Source organism: Eumetopias jubatus, unplaced genomic scaffold, assembly GCF_037043125.1.
Source record: "Eumetopias jubatus isolate StellerSeaLion01/CBP00866 unplaced genomic scaffold, mEumJub1_p1.0 scaffold_6, whole genome shotgun sequence".
In the NCBI taxonomy this organism is placed as follows: domain Eukaryota; kingdom Metazoa; phylum Chordata; class Mammalia; order Carnivora; family Otariidae; genus Eumetopias; species Eumetopias jubatus.
In genome coordinates this window covers 50,408,647-50,429,814 of record NW_028274812.1, presented here as the reverse complement: position 1 = coordinate 50,429,814, position 21,168 = coordinate 50,408,647, and the positions used below count along the sequence as shown (strand labels likewise).

At 41.5% G+C, this 21,168-nt stretch overlaps 1 protein-coding gene across 1 annotated transcript in view; it reads left to right on the top strand.

The window, feature by feature from the left end:
* The window catches only part of SLC16A10 (solute carrier family 16 member 10), a 114,366-nt gene extending 94,023 nt beyond the window's left edge, over positions 1-20,343 (top strand). The window contains exons 4-6 of the mRNA XM_028104101.1: positions 7,568-7,711; positions 16,056-16,284; positions 18,571-20,343. Coding sequence (XP_027959902.1) covers positions 7,568-7,711; positions 16,056-16,284; positions 18,571-18,803 — 606 coding nt within the window. The 3' untranslated portion in view covers positions 18,804-20,343. The remainder of the gene's footprint in view (positions 1-7,567; positions 7,712-16,055; positions 16,285-18,570) is intronic.
* The last annotated feature ends 825 nt before the right edge of the window (positions 20,344-21,168 follow it).

Sequence of the window (21,168 nt, the reverse complement as noted above, 5' to 3'; positions counted from 1 at the left end):
AGTGTCCCATAGTTCCTCTTCTTTCACTATTCCCCAAAGATATGTAGTCTAATCTAGGTACAAAAGTTTGATCATCATCTTTATGTAATAAGTTACATAAATGTTACATAAAAGACATTAAGCAAAAACCACCCATCCCTTTAAAAAGTTGGAGCCAAGGGCAGTTGAGGCTAAAGACCATCATGGCATTGGCCAAATCACACACTTTTAGAAAATAACTAGGTAATGATCAGACCTTTTTGACCGATAACCTTCTTGCTTTGCTGGTATGTACCATCACTGGGTTTCGAGGGTTTCTGCAAATAAAGTGATTTAGGGTTCCCTCCTATTGGGTAGTCTTCTGTTGTGCAACTATTTGTCAAGGACAAGCTGGGGTTTCTAATGCCCTTACATCAGGTTTATTGGAGCTGGTTTTATACTATGGCCACCCATTTAATTTCCTTCATGGTTGCCTAAAAGCCAGAGGACTCAGCCTGGATTCTCCATGGGAGAACATTATGTCTGATGTCTCCCTATGTCTGGGACCGTGGCTTCTCTGCAGGAGAGAGATGGAGAGGTCCCCCAGCAAGATGACTTTCTTACGCTCCTGTCCCAGCCTCTCAAAAAGGAATCTGCCTCTGGGCTCTAGTGAGGGGAGAGGGACCTCACCCGTCAGTTGGCTGGTCAGAGATGTGTTAACCGTGGATATAGGTTGAATCACTGTTTACTTGAAGTGGGGATGTTTGGGAGGAAGGGCAAACTGTGAACTACTTTGTCTTTTTTTTCTTTCTTTCACCCATTATGTAAAATGAACAGATATTTAGGGATATGAGTTCGTGGTTACTTTGGATAACACAACCCAAAAATGGCTTCTGTGGTTAACAAAAGTTGTTGCTCAGATGATGAAAAATGTTTCAGGAGCAGGTAGCATTCAAACTGTCAGCAAGGTTTTGGTAATCTCTGAGAGGTGTGCTCCCTGGAGGAAACACATGTTTGAGAACAGAAATAAAAGACTAACTCCTTCCTGGAAGGCACTTATACATTCAGATAAAGTCTACTTGAAACAACTGCTCTACAAAATGATGTTATTCCTTATGCACTAGGGGTCTCTGTTTTAAGCTCTGTATTGGTTTAAAAAATTAGATTAGGGGTATCTGGGTGGCTCAGTCGGTTGAGTGTCCAGCTCATGATCTCATGGTCCTGCAATCAAGCCCCGCCTTGGGCTCTGCACTCAGTGGGGAGTCTGCTTGAGAGTCTCTCTCTCCCTCTCTTTCTCAATCTCTAAAATAAAGCTTTAAAAGAATGCTCATTAAAAAAAAGTGAGATTAAGGGGCACCTGGATGGCTCAGTCAATTGAGCCTCCGACTCTTGATTTCGGATCAAGTCAAGATCTCAGAGTCGTGGGATCAGGCTCCACGCTGGGCTCTGCGCTGAGTGTGGAGCCTGCTTGGGATTCTCTCTCTCCTCTGCCCCTCCCCCTGCTTGCCTCCCCTCCAAAAAAGTTAAATATGGAAACATCTGTCCAACATTTGAACGTCCTTATCCATATAACTTTCTTAGACATATCGATTTTGCCTAATATTCATGTTTCTGCTAAAGTGCACGCCAGTCTCCAGAGGATGAAACATAGGCAGAGATTCATAAAATAATGTGCAGCAATCATGGGAGGCCCAGGCTGCAAGGAGAAAACACCACATCTTCGAGGTACTGGTATCTCAGTGAGGAAGGATCTCTAGGACCCAGAGATCCAGCATTCCTAGATTCTGTTCTCCAACCCCTCAGATTCCCTTACTTACTGACCAAAGGAACTTCTTTAGCTTGCAGATTTTGGCTGCGGGAGGAGGTATTAGAACCTGACGTTCTTGTTTTATTTTAACAGTAACAACAGCAACAAATTTCAATGAAATAACACCCCTTATAGTTGAAGAACTAAGTTTCCACTTAAGCATAATTTGATTTTACCAAACTTACCCACTTTCAAAAGACCCAAAATATTTCACCTTAATATTCCTTTTAAGGATTATAAAGTAGAGCAAGGGGAAATAATAAACCACTAATAAAGAATAATAGCAACTTGTCAGTCAGGTGCTCTTAGTTTCATCAAAAGAATGACTAGTAAATTTAGTTTTTTGGGGGTTTTTTTGTTTGTTTTTTTAAGATTTTATTTATTTATTTATTTATTTGACAGAGAGAGAGAGACAGCGAGAGAGGGAACACAAGCAGGGGGAGTGGGAGAGGGAGAAGCAGGCTTATTGGGCAGGGAGCCCGATGCAGGGCTCGATCCCAAGGGGTTTTTTTATTTGTTTTTTTAAGATTTTATTTATTTATTTATTTATTTGACAGAGAGAGAGAGACAGCGAGAGAGGGAACACAAGCAGGGGGAGTGGGAGAGGGAGAAGCAGGCTTATTGGGCAGGGAGCCCGATGCAGGGCTCGATCCCAAGACACTGGGATCATGACCTGAGCTGAAGGCAGACGCTTAACGACTGAGCCACCCAGGCACCCCTAAATTTAGTTTTTTTGAATACTAAAAAATGTCTTTTGAAAAGTTATAATAGATCCTTTGGGCACTTACTGAAGTAGATTAATACATTAAATCTGGATTCAAATTCCAAAATAAAGCTGATGAATACACATACTTATATCCTACCTACCTTAAATCAGGTTATTCAGTTTCTTCAGAATTGAGCTGGAATCCATCTTTCCACTTTGTCTGATTTCACTTATGGAGGAGTGATAAGGGCCTGGAGGAATAAGCCAGTTTGAGGTTACCTTTATCATAAACAGCTGTCTTGTCTTTGCAGCCACAAGTGGATTTCTTAGACCAACACCATTCAATAGAAATATAATGCAAGCCACATATGCGATTTATAATTTTCTAGTTTCCATATTTAAAAAAATAAATGAAATTAGTTTCACAGTATATTTAACAGTATATATTTGTTTAATATAGGCAAAATATTTCAACTTGGAATCAGTTTTAAATTGTTGAGATATTTTGCATGCTTTCTTTTCAGTAAGTCTTCTAAATTTGCTGTGTGTTTTATACTTAGCACATCTCAATCTGCAGTAGCTCCATTTTCAGTGCTCAGTAGTGTCCATGGGGCTAGTAGCTGCCGTACCGGACAGCACAGTGTGAGCACGGTGTGTGTAAGGAGGCAGCTGGAGGTGAGGCTGCAGGAGCAAAGCAGGAAGGCTTTCATCTGTCAAACCAGGAGTTGGAGCTTTACCCTGAAGGCTATGGGAGCCATCAAAGGATCTTAGGCAGAGAAGTGTTTGTAATTTTGAACTTAATCTGGTGGTCTCAGAGAATAAAGATTCAGGAGTGGGGGCTCAAGCAAGAAGTCTGCTAGAAGGCTATTGTTGTCTAAGTGAGGAGTGATAGGAACCTAAACTAAGGCAACCCTCCCTTGGGTCCCCTCCTTCTTCAGGAGCTTTGTACTATCACTTTACCATCATTCAATAAACCTTGCTTTGCTGCCCACCAAAAGAAAAAAAAAGGAACCTAAACTAAAACACGGGGAACAAAGACCAAAGGAAGTGTGTCTAAGAAGGGTAGGAGGCAAAATCATCAGAATTTAGGTAGGGGTGACTCCTGGATCTCAGGGGACGGAGAGGGAGTAATTTAGGATGGTTATCCAGTTTCTCCCTTGGGTAGTTGGGCCAACAGTAGTAGTGTTACCTGAAATGGAGAGAGGGCAGGTTGTGAGGGGGAGAGGAGTTCAGCATGGGGCATGGTGGCTTTGAGGTATCTTTGGAACAGGCAGGTGGATAGGTCTAGTTTGACATGTAAGAGTTGACAGAAGAGAATGCGGAGCCTTAGAAGCTAGAAAGGCTGGGTAGGAATATTCAGTACTTAAGCTGCCAATGAAAACGTTAGGCAATGACAAGAAGGGGATGTAAGACAGAGATAATCAAGGACAGCTTTATAGAAAAGGTGGGATTTGAGCAGTCTTAAAGAAACAGTCCACAAAACCAAAAGACAACCGACAGAATGGGAGAAGATATTTGCAAATGACATATCAGATAAAGGGCTAGTATCCAAAATCTATAAAGAACTTATCAAACTCAACACCCAAAGAACAAATGATCCAATCAAGAAATGGGCAGAAGACATGAACAGACATTTTTCCAAAGAAGACATCCAAATAACCAACAGACACATGAAAAAGTGCTCAACATTGCTCGGCATCAGGGAAATCCAAATCAAAACCTCAATGAGATACCACCTCACACAAGTCAGAATGGCTAAAATTAACAAGTCAGAAACGACAGATGTTGGCAGGGATGCGGAGAAAGGGGAACCCTCCTACACTGTTGGTGGGAATGCAAGCTGGTGCAACCACTCTGGAGAACAGTATGGAGGTTCCTCAAAAAGTTGAAAATAGAGCTACCCTACGATCCAGCAATTGCACTACTGGATATTTACCCCAAAGATACAAATGTAGGGATCCGAAGGGGTATAGACACCCCAATGTTTATAGCAGCAATGTCCACAATAGCCAAACTATGGGAAGAGCTAAGATGTCCATTGACAGATGAATGGATAAAGAAGATGTGGTATATATACACAATGGAATATTATGCAGCCATCAAAAGGAATGAGATCTTGCCATTTCCAACAACGTGGATGGAACTGGAGGGTATTATGCTGAGCGAAATAAGTCAATCAGAAAGACATGTATCATATGACCTCACTGATATGAGGAATTCTTAATCTCAGGAAACAAACTGAGGGTTGCTGGAGTGGTGGGGGGTGGGAGGGATGGGGTCGCTGGGTGATAGACATTGGGGAGGGTATGTGCTATGGTGAGCACTGTGAATTGTGTAAGACTCTTGAATCACAGACCTGTATCTCTGAAACAAATAATACATTATATGTTTAGAAAAAACAAGAAGAAAACTGAGTGTTACTGGAGTGGTTGGGGGTGGGAGGGATGGGGTGGCTGGGTGATAGACATTGGGGAGGGTACGTGCTACGGTGAGCGCTGTGAATTGTGCAAGACTGTTGAATCACAGATCTGTACTTCTGAAACAAATAACGCAACATATTTTAAGAAAAAAGAAAAAGAAGAAGATAGCAGGAGAGGAAGAATGAAGGGGAGTAAGTCAGAGGGGGAGACAAACCAGGAGAGATGATGGACTCTGAAAAACAAACTGAGGGTTCTAGAGGGGAAGAGGGTAGGGGGATGGGTTAGCCTGGTGATGGGTATTAAGGAGGGCACATTCTCCATGGAGCATTGGGTGTTATGAACAAACAATGAATCATGGAACAGTACACCAAAACAAATGATGTAATATATGGTGATTAACATAACAATAAAAAATTAAAAAAAAACAAGAAGAAGATAGCAGGAAGGGAAAAATGAGGGGGGGAATTGGAGGGGGAGACGAACCATGAGAGACTATGGACTCTGAGAAACAAACTGAGGGTTCCAGAGGGGAGGGGGGTGGGGGGATGGGTTAGCCTGGTGATGGGTATTAAAGAGGGCACGTTCTGCGTGGAGCACTGGGTGTTAGGCACAAACAATGAATCATGGAACACTGCATCAAAAACTAATGATGTAATGTATGGTGAATAACATAACATAATAAAAAAAAAGGAAAGAAAGAATGGGTGGGATTCAGAGAGTCAAAGAAGATGGAAGAGGTAGCAGAAACGTAGAGAGGTAAGAAAGTATGAGACGTGTTTAAGCGACACCGAATAAACCTGTCCTGCTGGGCCAGATAGGATTAGTGCTAAGATCAAAGTCGGCCTAATGCAGTTTGCAGACATGTTTTGTTTGGCTTGCATGGGGTTGGATCATGCCAGGTTCTAAATTTAAGGTAGGTGCCAACATTTCCACACAAAAAAATTTCTGACTTTCCTTTAAAAGAAAAGGGAGCTGGGAGATAGACTTGGCAACATGGTGGTCCTATATGGTAATAATCAACTTTAGTATGTGCTCCCTCTCTCCAACAAGTCTGTTTCACTCCTTAATGTTACTTGCCTGAGTCCTGTAGACATTTGCATTTACTGCTTTTGAGTCGAGGATCAGTAGGTAATAAAGGCAAAAAGATTGGTGACAGGTTATGAAGGGCTTTTAATACCAAAGTAAAGAATATAAATATAGGTGTTGGCATATCCAAGTGGGCATAAAAATGCAAAATGGAAGTCTCTTAAGGGGATGTCATTCATCCCTGAAGGCTACTAGGACCCCCTGGGAACACTGGGCTGCTGAACTTGCTGGGTAATTTGCTTTGCAGGCTTCTGGAATTCAGGCCAAAGTCTGATGTAGGGAACAGTAAGTCTGATTGTTTCAAGCAACTGTTTGGATTTGTTAAACATGTCTGTGATTTCAGAGAAAACAGTAGGAGTACAGACGTGCTTTTTATCTTTACTGTGAGAACACAGATGATCATTGAGAGAATGGAAGTGCTAAGATAGGGGTGACACTTAGGGGCTGTGGAGCAAAGCTTATGCTAGCGGGCGCTGAGTTGCGTGTTTTATCACCCAGGATAACACCTGCCTGGTCACACTGCCTTTTAAAACATTGTCAGGTGGCCGTTTTATAGCCACTGTTCTAGGTACAGTGTAAATTAAGAGAAAAGGTCCTTTAAAAGAGGCTAAAATTAATATACATATATATTTAAAGATTTTATGTATTTATTTGAGAGAGAGAGAGAGAGAGACAGAGATAGCAACAGCACAAGCCAGGAAGAGAGGGAGAAGCAGACTCCCTGCAGAGCAGGGAGCCCGACGCGGGGCTCAATCCCAGGACCCTGGGATCATGACCGGAGCCGAAGGCAGACGCTTAACCGACTGAACTACCCAAGCGTCCCCTAAAATTAATATCTAATCATTATTAACTGTGTCGGTCACTGTTCTAAGTTCTTTACACAGATACTTTACTTTAATCCTCATAACCACCCTCTTGAGGTACTGTTGCTATCTCCATTTTATAGACAAGGAAACTGAGGACTTAGAGGTTAAGAACTTACTCAAGGTCATCAGGCTGATAAGCGATGGACCCTAGACTTGAACCCAAGCAGTCTCTCTAAGAGACTTTTCTCCGAACTGCTGTGTTCAGCTGCCTCTGAATCTGTCTGTTCTGATGGCACACAGGCAGATTCACAGGTAGGGACCCTTACGCTTTTATCCTGGAAGCTCCAGGACAGCTTATTTCAGGGCTGTCAGTTTGGTTCAGGTTCTCCAAGGAGATGTGAAACTGCCTTAAATTGCCTTTAAGGAGAGCAGATAATTGGGTCCTTAGGTGACCTTGAGAGAGCAAGGTTGTCTGGTATGTTTCAAGTATGTTCTCTTCCTTTAGCTAATGGCTCAATGTCAACTTAGAAAATGTGTGTTGGTAACGCGTTTTTGAAATAAGACCTCTCATAAGGATTCTTGTTTCTTTTATGCAAGCTAAATCACATTAGCCTTGTCTTCATATGTTCTGATGAAAAATTATCACAGAAGAAATTTTATAAATATTTGGATTTGGAAGGGGGTGAGAGTCCATAACATTGTGGAGACACAAAGGCATTTTGTGTCAAAACTTGTCAATTTTTCCTACTGTATTTAGTGTTGCCTCTTTCTCTTTGGTCCACAGATGAAACATGTGAATGAAAGATTTCAAGATGGAAAAAATAAAGAGGTGGTTCTCATGTGCATTGGCATCACTTCAGGGGTTGGACGGCTGCTCTTTGGCAGGATTGCAGATTATGTGCCTGGTGTGAAGAAGGTTTATCTTCAGGTACTTTCTTAAGCCACTTTTCCCCCAGCAAAATTATCTTTATCCCCTCATGTCTCGTTATATGTATTTATTTGCTTAAATTCTTCTGTAAAAATGACAGATACTTTCTGGAACCTAACTTCTACCAGCAGTTTTTCAAGGGCAAAATCGGTTATGAGTTTTGGGTTTTCAACATGGGACATTGGCGATCAAACAATCTTGTTTTGTCATGGAACTCCACCAAATCAGAATGTTTTTTGCCCACTGCTTTTCCTAAGAAGAATGTTTTATTTTTGGCACAGTTCTCATAGTCATGTGCCTTTTGCAGTATCTTGTGAAATTCAGGGGGGTGTGTTTCTTTTGAACTTCTTTACTGCAGATTGCCTCCTGGGTGTTGAGAGGTGTGCACTAAACTAATGCTAATTCCAAGATCATATTGACACTCATTTGACAAGTTCTTAAATGACTCCTCCATGCTAGACACTGGGCTGAATGCTGCAGATGAAGCATGAAACATGACCTGTGCCCTCAGTTAGTAGCTAATGGTCTCATGGGGAGACAGATAAAACAGTGTGGCAGCACAGTGGAATAATGACTACTCTAGATGGGTGCCATAGAAACGCAGGCTCCAAACATCTGAATCACTGGCGAGGGTCGGAGCAGGCTTCCTGGGCTGGTGGGCTGTTAAGAGGTGAGTGGTAGTCAGGCAGATAAAGCAGAGAAATGTGTTCCAGGCCGAGGAAGCCACATGGGCAGGGAGGTGGAGGTGTGACACAGTATGTCTGGAAAACAACAAAAGGGGAGATAAAGGAGATAGAGGGAGAGCACTAAATTGGCTGGAGGGAGAGGCTCAGGAGCCAGGTTAGGAAGAGGGTGAACACTATCCTGCAATCTACCAGGAGCCAGGAGAGGGTTTTAACCGAGGAAGTGACACGACCGGAGTTGTATTCTAGGAAGCTTAATCCAGGAACTATGTAGGGTGGAATGAAGTGGAGGAGGGGTAAGAGAGCAGACAGTGCCAGAAGGCTACATATTGTATAGCTCCCTTTCTGGGAAGTGGCCAGAATGGGCAGCACCACGAGACAGAAAGTAGATTTAGGGTTGCCTGGGGCTGGGGGAGGAGGCGGTGGGGGGGAACTGCTACAGGGTATGGGGATCCTTTTTGGGGTGATACAGATATTCTAAAATTAGGCAGTAGTGATGGCGGTACAACTTTGTTAACTCAAACCCACTCATTATTTACTTTAAAGGGGTGACTTTTATGGTAGGTGAATTTATTATCTCAGTAAAGCTGTTTAAAAAAAGTCGAGGCAGAGGGACTAGTTGGAGACTGTTGAAGTAGTCTAGGCAGGAGGAACCAAGGCAGAAACATTGGAATCAGACAGGGTATAAAATAGGGATATTGGGAATGAGAGTTTGATGGAGCCACCTCAGCCGGGTCTGAGATTTGTGGCTCCAGTCACAGAGTGGATGGTTGTGCTGTTTCATTAAGATCAATAATTCAGTAGTGGAGTAAGATGCTAAGTTCATTTTTGCCATTTTAAATTTGTGGTGTTTGTGGGAAAGCCAGGTTTGGAGCTCCTAAGAGAGTCTCAGAGACCCGTGGGACTTTGGCATCCGTGGGCTGTGTGGTGGGAGCGGAGGAGTGGGGTGTGCAGCGGAGAATGGAAGGGGTGGCCAGACTGGTGGGAAGGAAGCAGGGCACAGAGTGTTTTCAGAGACAGGAGTGGTCAGCAGTGTCGGCAGCTAGTGAGAGGGCTAGCACATTAAAGACTAAAAGGTTTTCACTGGATTTAGCTGCAGAGTTTCAGTGGAGTGGCAGGTGCTAAAGATGGATCATGATCACTGAGTAAGTGGCCATGTGGACTACTTTGCCCAAGAGCTTGGCTCTGAAGGGAAGGTGAAGGGGAGCCCCGGGAGGGGGCAGTTAGGGATTGGGGCATTGAGCGTGTCTCCTCACTCTATAGATGGGAGGCAGTATTTGGGTTGGACCTTGAAGGAGAAGTGGGATTTGGGTGCAGGAAAATGACTGGAAAGGCATTTACTACAGATAAAGTAACTTCCTTTGATTGATTAGAAATAACAGCATCCACCATTTATTGAGTACTTCCATGTGCCAGATGTGCATTCTCTGGTGTTCCTCACCCCAGCCCTTTGACGACAGTATCGTGGTCACTTCCACTTAGAGGTGTGAACCCTGAGGAACAGAGAGGCGGCCTCACTGCAGGTGTCTTGTGTGTAGGTCCCAGCAGACAGCTGCAGAAAGGAGTCTGGTCACATGGTGGAAGGAAGTGTCCATAGCTGGTAGAGTGCTATTTTTGAAAGCATTTACTGTATTATGATCATTCCTCTTTTATTAGGACCCAGCTGTGGATATTCTTGTGGATCAGTTGGTCTTGTTCTCAAGGGTCAAGAGAACCCTCTAATGGACCCTTGTTGCATTACAGACTTTCAGCTTCCTTTCATTCTTTCCAAAGATTGTGTCTACTGTGCTCTAGCCTAGACCCTGGTGGGGTGATACACACAAAATATGCATGGCCCCTGAGTTCCTGGAGCAAAACTGGGGGCAGGAAAAATGAAGAACTCAAGAAGACAGGGAGAGTGACATGGGAAGAGGTTGGAAAGTTAGGAAGGGCCAGATTATACAGCATCTTAAAAGCCAAAATGAAGAGATTTTACTTTAAGTGTAGTGGGTCTTCGTTGGAGAATGACGTGGTCTGATTTCACATTTTTTTTTAAAGATATATTTGAGTGCGGGGAGAGGGAGAGATTCTCAAGGAGACTTCCCACTGAGAGTGGAGTCCAACACAGGGCTCAATCTCACGACCCTGAGACCATGACCTTAGCTGAAATCAAGAGTCCCGTGCCCCTAATTTCACATTTTATTTTTTTTTAAGATTTTATTTATTTATTTGGGAGAGAGAGAGCATGAGCAGGCAGAGGGACAGAGGGAGAAGCAGGCTTTCCACTGAGCAGGGAGCCTGACGCGGGGCTGGATCCCATTACCCTGGGATCATGACCTGAGCCAAAGGCAGATGCTTAACGACTGAGCCACCCAGGCGCCCCCTGATTTCACATTTTAAAGTCACTGTGGTTGTATATGGAGGAGAGATTCCTGGGCTGGAAGCAGTAATCCATTCTCCACAGTAGTGTGTGCTGAGTCACAGTGAGGGGGTTGCATTTCAGAGAGGCCTGTGAAGGAGGAAGAAGGCCTTCCATGTGTCGTGTGGCTATGGGGAGCCACCAGTGGGCCCCTCCTGTGAATATAGTGCCACGGGAGCCAACACAGGCCTAACCCATGTGGACTCGCTCCTTTATATCACTCCCTGCCCCTGTGTCTCCTTTTTCCTGGCTCCCCTGCCCAACTCCCAACCATTCAGTGTGGTTTTTGAGTCTTGGCTGTTCTCTGCTGCAGCCAACTCCAGCTCTGCCTGTTCGCTTATTCCCACCATTCTTTCCCTCGCTGGCTGGCTGCCTTTTGGCCTCGCCTTTAAGAGCTGGAGCTCCCACGGCTTACCTTCCTTACCTTCTCAGCACTGGTGGTGCAGACATACCTGCTCCCTGCTCTTGTCTGTTACAGCCCAACCTCACGCGGCTGTGACGGTTCTCTCCCCTCCCCTGTCTCCTAGCAGCTGGGCACAGAACACACTTCACAACCTCCCACGTGGTCTAATTTCTGGTCACAGTCATCTTGGGTCTGGGAGGCTGCAGAGCAGAAAAGCACAGGCTCTGGAGTGAGACATGATTTCACCCCAGTTCTTGTCACCAGCTGTCTCCAGAACCGGCCGAGGGCTGCGGTAAGGATTCATGGTGACAACTTATGTGAAGTGTCGGCCCAGAGTGCATGATTAATAAATCCTTCCGTTGATTATGTTTTAATAGTCTATCAAATACTGAAGCAGATCCTGATTTGGAACAGGTCTCAAGAAAGGAGACCTTGGTTATCCTGAACTAGACATCTTTGCTTACAATTTTTTTAAAGTAATCTGTACACCCAACATGGGGCTCAAACTCACAACCCTGAGATCAAGAGTTGCATGCTCCACCAGGTGAGCCTGCCAGGTGCCCCAGAGACCTTTGCTGATAGATAGACTCAAATCTTTGTTTAGGAGCCTCACGCTTTTGCTTCAGAGTTCTGAATGTAAACTCTATCAAGGTCCAGGTATTTTCAGCCTAACTGTTTTAAATGCTGAGCAAAGAGATCACTGAACTGCATTATATGGAATAATAATGGTTAAAGGCTTTCTGCTCTGGGTTCCTAGCTGGAAAAGTCTGGAAACTTTATAGTGAATAAATTTGTAGGAGCAACACTTGAATCTAACTGTGGCCAGTTGTGTGTCTGCCTCTGAAAATGCCTTCTGCTTATTCAGGTGCAGCTCATTTTTCTTCTTGAGCTATACTTAGATTCCTGAGCAAAACTTAAATGGACATTTCTCCAAGAATGTTCTTTTTGTGATAGAAATGGGGAAGGATAATAACAACAAAAAAACCCAATTTTTTTTTGTTCTTTAAGTATGTAAACTAACTTAAGCAAGGAGTTCTATAATAGAACCTATAATATTGTGACAGAAGATATTTCCTTGGATGATTTTAAGAAAACAAAAGCAGGAACTACATCTCAACTGTCAATGTCTTATTAAATGTCAGTGCCAGAGTCTAGAAGAGAATTAGGGACCTTTGAATACCTCATTTAAATCCAACCAGAGCTGCTATGTTTGAGGAGGGGAAAGAAGATTTTAGTAATACTAAATTTATTTATCTTTCAAACTGCAGCCCAGTATTTACAAATCAATATTTGATGTATGGATCAATATTTATTTGGGGAAGTAATGAAGTACAGAAACTCCCATATGAACAGTTCACCAGCTATTTTCTGAGAGATACTAAAGGATAAATGTGTAAATACCTATGAACTCAATTCTTAACAAAAAACCAAGAAATTTTACTTTTAAATAACAGTTTCTACTTAAGTTATTAAAACTTAACAATTTTGAATAAAAACTAGTAATTATTGTCAAATAATTGAAAAAAGAGAATATAGTTAATATAGTTTTACCTGAGGAGAACTCGTAGTCAGGTAAAGTATTAAGAAATTTTAAGCTCAAATATATAGTAATAAATTTGAAAGGTGGGGAGGGGCAGAGGGAGAGGGAAAGAGAGAATCTTAAGCAGACTTCACGCCCAGTGCAGAGCCCAACTGACACAGGGCTGGATCTCATGACCCTGAGATCGTAACTTGAGCCAAATCAAGAGTCAGATGCTTAACTGACTGAGCCACCTAGACACCCCTAAATCTGAAACTCTTAAGTGAATTTTTTTTTTTTAAGATTTTATTTATTTGACAGAGCACAGGCAGGGGAGCAGCAGACAGGAGAGGGAGAAGCAGGCCTCCTGCCAAGCAAGGAGCCCAGTGTGGGGCCCGATCCCAGGACCCTGGGATCCTGACCTGCGCCGAAGGCAGATGCTTAACCGACTGAGCCACCCAGGCTCCCTGAGTGAATTATTTTTTACAAAACTAAACCAAAGAACAAAAATTGGAAGGGGCCAAAAATGTATAGAAAAATCAGAATAACTACCAGAAGTAAAGCGCCTGGGTCTCATGTTATGTAAATTTGTCCGAGAAAAACATTCATTTATTGAGCACAATTGATTTGGTGCCAAGTAGTGTGCTACGCTTTCAATGATTCACTCTGGTTCTCTTATCTTGGGAGAGATTTTTACTGAACAAAATAGTAAAAGAAGAGGAAACATATTCAAAGGAAAAAATATTCTTGAAAGGTAACCTAGTATAGTTACAGTGGCATGGTTGGGAATGTTTAGTCAGTCGCTTTACCAGTTAAATCCATGGAATGTGGCCCCACAATGTCCTGAAGTTTTATTCTAGATTCTCTGGAGTTTGTGATAATTGATGAGTTTCTAAGATTCAAATGACTTTCCATGTTTATCTGCTTTTGTGTTTGTAGGTAGAGTTAAAAATGTATGTATAATTAAGACAAAGTGTGGTTAGTTTATCAATGACAGTACTCCTTGTCATTTACCTACTTGTGAATTTCAAACCACTTTCTACATTTCTATTTATTTTTAGATCTTTTTGTGTACATGGGAAACATCGGGAAGCCTTTTTACTTGCTCAAGGTCACAGAGAGCTGGAACCTGGTCTTATTCCTCTGAACCTTAGTTTTTTCCAACCTACCAGGCTGCAAGCCCACTAATTACCCATGCAAAGAAATTATGCATGTGTTTTCATTGAAGTTGGGTTGGGGAAAATGTTTAAGTAGAAAATAAAAAGGGGCGCCTGGATGCCTCAGTCAGTTAAGTGTCTGCCTTCAGCTCAGGTCATGATCCCTGCGGCAGGGAGCAGGGAGCCTGCTTCTCCCTCTTCTTCTCCTTCTGCCCCTCCCCCACTCATGCTGTCCCCCTCTCTCTCACAAATGAATAAATAAAATCTTTAACCAAAAAAAAAAAAAAATCAGAAAAATGGGAGATTGTATTCTTTAGAAAATGTGAAGTGCCAGACTTTTCAAATAACTAACTCCAAGTCTTAAACTAATAATTATACCATAAAGTCATATTTTAATAGTGAAGAAGAAAAATGCACTCAGCTGTATGGGATGATGGTGTCAAAAAGAGACCTAACCTGGACTTTGACACTTTTTCAAGAGCATGTTTCTTACTGTGGGGTCCATGGACCGCCTGTGTCACGGTCAGCTGGAGAGCTCGGCACCGCTGCTGTTCCTTCATCCCTGCACTCACTGTGCAGCGTTGGCAGCTCCGCAGGAAATCCTGACCCCTAGGAGGTTGTGTGCAGCTGCCCTGAGGCAAGTGCCCAAGCTTGGTGGGCCCTCTGGGCCCTTGGAAAAACAGGAGAAGATGGTGACCCAGATGGCTGCTTTGTATGCTCTCTCCCTTCCTCCCCAGCCCCCTCATCATTGGAGGTACCCTCTGGGAGCAGTTCCTCCTGCTCGCTGCTACCACTGTGCAGACCAAGGGTTCCTAGGTGGGAACATTTAGGCACATTACTGAACGTCTCCCAGCATCACTGTCTGCAGCTATAAAATGGGCATCACGTTAGTACCCACCTCATAAAGTTGTTAGGAGATCATTAGCTAACGTGCTTAGAACAGTGCCTGGCATCTAATAAACACTAAGTAAATGATAGCTGCTGTTGTACACATATTTTTAAAAAGGCTGAGGCTTTTTGAAACATTTCTTCTGCTGACTAGTGAACTGTCAAGTTTTATTTAGTTCTTTGCCTAAAGAAGTTACTGAATTGCCTGCTCCCTTTTTTGCACCCACCGTACTTTGAATATACAACTGTGGCAACATCTAGGACACTTGATGTGCACTCGTTTTCCATGTTCGTCCCCCCACAACCCAAGGGTAGGAACCAGGCCTTATTCACGTGGCATAGTATACAGCACAGAGCACAGAAGCTACCCAGTGGCAGGCAAAATCAAGTGTCTGGTTCTATCAACTACCGTTAAATGAACGTGTTCCATGGCTCAGAATATTCCTCAGCCTTAACTCTGGGTGCTTAAATAGGGTATATCTGTGCTGGATCACCAGAAGACAGTGTTTGAAAATATCATTTGATAATCAGATTGATTTACATTATCAAATAAAATTGGATTACATAATTTAGCTCTTAGGATGTTCTAGTAGAATATGTTTATGTTTTCATTTGCATATTATACATATTTCCTATGACAGTCGAAACTTAATTGGAATTTGAATAATCAAAATTCAGTACATATTTATGTAATACACAGTTACTTATTTTAATCTCTCACTTGGTCTGCATATCTGTAATATGTCTGGGATATTGGCAGGCAACATATTTTAAATTATTTAAATAGCTAAACCTTACATCATCATATTCCCCAAGCTGGAAGCTCTGTGATGTGAAGTACTGATCTTGCTGGCATATTCTCCTTTTGCAAAGGACTAACACCAGTAGAGTATATACAATTTCAAAATCAGATGTTTGATGAATGAATTTGAGCTGATTCTCAAAGAACAAATATTTATTGAGTATTGACCAGGTGCAAGATTCTTAAACCTTAGATTATCTAGTCCAAAGATAACTTTTGTACAGATTCTGACTTCAAGAACTTACAGGCTAGAAGGGAAGGTAAGTATGTAAAAATACTTATTTTATTCTGTCCCTTTACGGAAATTTTGAGAAAGTGCTAGGGGAACTTAGGGGAGATGATTATGGGAGTTGATTATATATATAAAATCAAGGTGAATTGGGCCAGGGAGGCAAGTAACCAGTAGTCGGCCAAAAGTCCTAAGCATGTTGCTCAGTGATTGTAACACTCACTTTTCCTGAGAGCAGAGTTGACACTGTGCTGTTTTGTCCTAGGTACTCTCCTTTCTCTTCATTGGTCTGATGTCCATGATGATTCCCCTATGTAGGGTCTTTGGGGCCCTCATTGCTGTCTGTCTCATCATGGGTCTCTTCGATGGATGCTTCATTTCCATTATGGCCCCCATTGCCTTTGAGTTAGTTGGCCCCCAGGATGTTTCTCAAGCAATTGGATTTCTACTTGGATTCATGTCTATACCCATGACTGTTGGCCCACCTATTGCAGGTAAATATAATGAGTCTCCAGTAATTTACTATATGGAAAATATATTATGATTTTTTGGTTACCAGTCTTTTGCTTTTGTGTGTGCCTTATTGATAACATTTTTAATAAGACCAGCCTTGGATGACATGTTGAAAAAGTTTGCTGAGGAGTCCCTCTTATCCTTATTGATACATAACACACTCTATAAAATGTTTAATTGTAAGCTTTTGGGCTTTAAGCTTTCACAGTTGCTATATTTCATTTAGTATGTGTTTTGGAGAAATGGAAACATGGCTGCTTTTTAAAAAGAGATGAAGATTCTGAAAGATTTCTAAATATGCTTTGTGTAAGAGATCATATTCCCCGCCCAGGAATAATTAATGGAAAATACCATTTACTGGAAACAACTCAAATGTCCATCAGTGGATGAATGGATAAATAGAATGTGGTTTAGCTATACAATGGGATATTAGCCATAAAAAGGCAGGAAGTACCGTACCAATACATGCCACCAGGTGGATGAACCTTGAGAACATTATGCTAAGTGAAAGAAGCCAGATACAGAAGGTCATATACTGTAAGATTTTATTTATATGAAATATCCGGAATAGGTAAGTCCATAGATGCAAAGAGCAGATTGGTGGTTTCGAGGGGCTGGAAGGAGGGGGATTGGGGAGTAACTAACTGCTTAATGGGTATGGCATTTCCTTCTGGTGTGATCAAAATATTTTGGGACTAGATAGAGGTGGTGGTTGTACAATATTGTGAACATGGTAAAGGCCACAGAAATGGTTAATTTTATGTTGTATGAATTTCATCTTTAGATATCTTCTGAGTAGTATAAAGGTGCCTCATGTTCAATATTACTTGGGTGCCAATGTGAATTATTAGGTTGTGATTCAATAAAACTAGGATAAAATTCTAATGTCATCTGAGTCTGGCATGTGAGGGGCTCAGTGAAAGTTCATTCTCATGTCCAGAACCAACACTTCTAGCAACTTTGCCAACTGGGAACCTAGTCATGAACAAGCATGCAGTCACTGAAGGTCACAGTCTCCCTGTGGGAGAACCCTCCAGCCCTTCCCCTGTACCCCAGGTAATACACTACTTACACTATTTTTACACCTTACGAGCTTAGATTTTTAGGGTTTCCACGTCTACAGCAGATTATAAGCAGTACTTTGGTAGGACTGGTGTTTGCAACTAGAAATAACTGAGAATAGACTAACAAGGGAGATAACCGGAAACTTCTGAAGTTAGGCAGAACAACACGCCGCAGCTGGCCTCAGAAAGCTCTTGGCTTGCCAGGAGGTTCTGAGGGATCACAGGATTATAGTCAGACATGATAATTAGTGTTCAGAAGGAGGAAGGGTTTAGTTATATACAGAATATTCTGATTCAGAAGATAAGAAAGTTGTATCTATATATTGTATATTTTAGATTTCTGTCTAGAATAAATGTACACCTTTTTAATGTGTCAGTACTTAATTGGACAAATTCTCAGCTGTTTATTGCAAAAAGTCTGATACTCAATTCAATGTGTTCCCTGGACATTTCAGATAGGTGGGGTTTTATAGTAAGAGTACAAAAGTTTAAAAACACTAAGATAACTTTTAAAATCTGGGTTTTGTGGGGTGCCTGGCTGGCTCAGTTGGTAGAGCCTGTGACTCTTGATCTTAGGGTTGGGAGTTCGAGCCCCACGTTGGGTGTAGAGATTACTTAAGAAATAAAATCTTAAAGAAATATCTGGATTTTGTTAGAGAAATTAGAAACAAGGAATATTCTGAATAAGTTTTAAGAAGCAGAGCCCAAGGATCTGTCAGAGTGCCAAACATTTTACTCCCATATGCTGACAAGTATATTTAACAAACTTTTTCATCTTAAGTCACAGATTTATAATTTTTCATGATTTTGAATTCCAAATTTTAAATAGTTTCATGTTATTTCATAAACAAATAGGCCCAAGAAGGTTTGAAATGTAGATACTGTGAGGTATGTGTGTAGGAGAGAAGTTTCACCTTCCCCTGAAATAAGGACCATTATACCCTGGGTCAGAATACCCCAAAGCCCTTTGAATGGTTTTGAAAAAGCCAAAGCTTGGTTACAAATATTTTTTCCATGTAATATCTTGGTACGCAAACCCATAGGCCTATAGTCTGTGATAAGATTAAAGATCTAAGATCTTTTCCTTTCTCATATCAGAAAAGGTTTATACTTCAGACCCATTTCCTAAGAAATGTGTGACTGATCTGAGACCTCTAAGAGCCACCCTTCTTCTCTCTTGTTGACAGTTTTTTCCCTTCCCAGGGTTACTTCGTGACAAGCTGGGCTCCTATGACGTGGCATTCTACCTCGCTGGAATCCCTCCCCTTATTGGAAGTGCTGTCCTTTGTTTTATCCCCTGGATCCACAGTAAGAAGCAAAGAGAGATTGATAAAACCACTGGAGGAGAAAAGATGGAGAAAATGTTGGAGAATCAGAACTCTCTGCTGTCAAGCTCACCTGGAATCTTTAAGAAAGAATCTGACTCTGTTATTTAACGTCTTACATACCTCCACCAGACTGAACTTGCTTTCAGAAGTTTAAGCAAGTTTTCCTTTTATATAAATTGCAGATTTCTTATTTTTTTAATCTCATCCTAAGAATAGCACAATAATTGGGAACTAGAACCCTTATTACTACAAGAACCATTTTCTGCCACTGAATAGCTAGCTGTCTGGTATTTCCATGAGTGTGGGGGCAGAGAGTCTGGTATATGAAAACTTATGTCGGAAAGTCAAATATTGTGAGCATTGATGCTATCTCAGTAAAAAGCAACTCTGGAAACTGTGAATGCTAATAAGCTTGTACAAATATTTAAAAATACCTCAAGCTATAATGAAAGGGTTGCAATTTGGTTAGGACTGGAATTGTGTTTGTTGTCTCACATGATGTTTTTAGTTCTGGTATCTCTGTTTTAATTTCTTCTGCTGTTTGGAAACTTTTTATAAGATTCAAGTCTGGATTCTAGATAATGTCAGATCTACCGAAACCTCAAGTCTGTGTTAAAGCTCTTGCCTGCTCTTAACTAAGATCTGAGGTTAAGTTCTTCTGCCTTGCTCCGGTGTCCGGGGGGCTTCTGGGAGAGATGGCAGCGCTGTGTTGGGATTCAGAGCGTGGCACGGAAGGGATCATGGCCATAAGGGCAGAGCAGTTCAGGAGGCGGGCATTTCTCCCACTTCCATTTGCTTCCTTTCAGTTTGCCGTGTGTTGATTACTCAAGTAGCCAGAAACCCCCAGATTTCTGAACTTGTTTAAAGTGTAACAATAAAGTGAAATAGAGTGAATCAAAGAGATTCTGGCCATCTTAACGTAGAGTTTTTCTGACTTCGAGATTTGTAACGTAGAGTTTTTCTGACTTCGAGATTTGTTAGCACTAGGACTTGACATTTCCACAGAGTCTTACCAAGTTGCAGTTTCAGGTACAAATAGGGAAAAAAAAATCTTTGTATTCATGTGGAAAATATTTCTGATAGAAACAATTGCTCCAGTTGGTTTATAAAATTAATGGGTCTTGAAAGGTTAAAAGCACTTATAAAGAGAAACAACTTCTGTATTCCAAAACTTACTGGCAAAAATTTGCACTCTTCGGTATTTATCCTAGCCCGCTCCCCATTAACATTCCCAGTACTTTTTCTATTTATGCAAAGACACTTGTATGAAAGCTATTAAAGTTTTAAAGACCTAAAATTAAAACCAAAGTCATGCCATGACCTATACTCATCTACAAAAAATAGGAACACTTTCCTCATCCTGAAATTATACTTTAGTACATGTTTCTTATTTATGTCTTTGAAAGTTAATAATATGCAAAGTATATTTAAATCCTAAGTATAAATGCATGTTAGAGCTTCCTCAAATGTAGCTTGCTCACCTGGGAAGAATGCTATCTTTTTCTAAAGCACCTCCAGGATCCATCTGTTTCAAACTTCTCTGGAAGGACAGAAACTTAATCTCTTATCTCCCTGCTTTTCCTTTCAGCTTCTGTTCTTTGTCTTTAGCTGAGGATGTAGAAACCTGAAGAGGATATGGATTTGTAGTTGTTGATGGGGGAGGAGGCGGGCCACAAGGGGGTTGGAGGGAAGTGAGGCGGTTAATTAAACAGCTAGAAAACTCAAAAGTTCAAAGTAGGAATGCTAAATGTGGAATTTATTTTTAATAAGATTTTAAGTTATTTTTGATTGTGAAGATATTCAGCAGTTCACTATGACATACACATGGCTGTAACTTTCAGTACTTCCATATTTCATATTTAGGAAACTTGGGTAATTTTTTTGGAGGGTTATATTGCTTAAAAAACAACTATATTTTGACCATATACTGCCCTTTCATATTCTTATTTTAAACTTCTAGAAAATGACTTAGAGGGGCACCTGGGTGGCTCAGTCTGTTAAGTTATCAACTTTTGATTTCAGCTTAGGTCATGATCTCAGGTCGTGAGTTCAAGCCCCGCATCAGGCTCCGTTCTGGGCGTGGAGTCTGCTTGAGATTCTTTCTCTCCCACTCCCTCTCCCCACGTACACATGCTCTCTCTCTAAAAAAAACAATAACAAAAAACTTAGAAATGATACTATATTATTGGGTTCTGCATTTATCCATGCCTAGCTATATAAAACATTATTTCCTCATTATTATCAGTGCTTTTGAGATCAGCAAAGACATACAAGTAAGACCAATCATCAAACCTACCATTATAAATTTTTTTTTATAGCTTTAGCACAGACTCCTAAGACTTGTCCCTGCTCCTGCCAATTTTACAGAAACAATTCTAAAAGAGAAAATTTACTCTGTAAAGACTTCCAAAATGTTTTCCCTTTCAAAATTTGGCTGATTTTAGAAAGGAAAAAAAAAAAGTAATAATCTGAA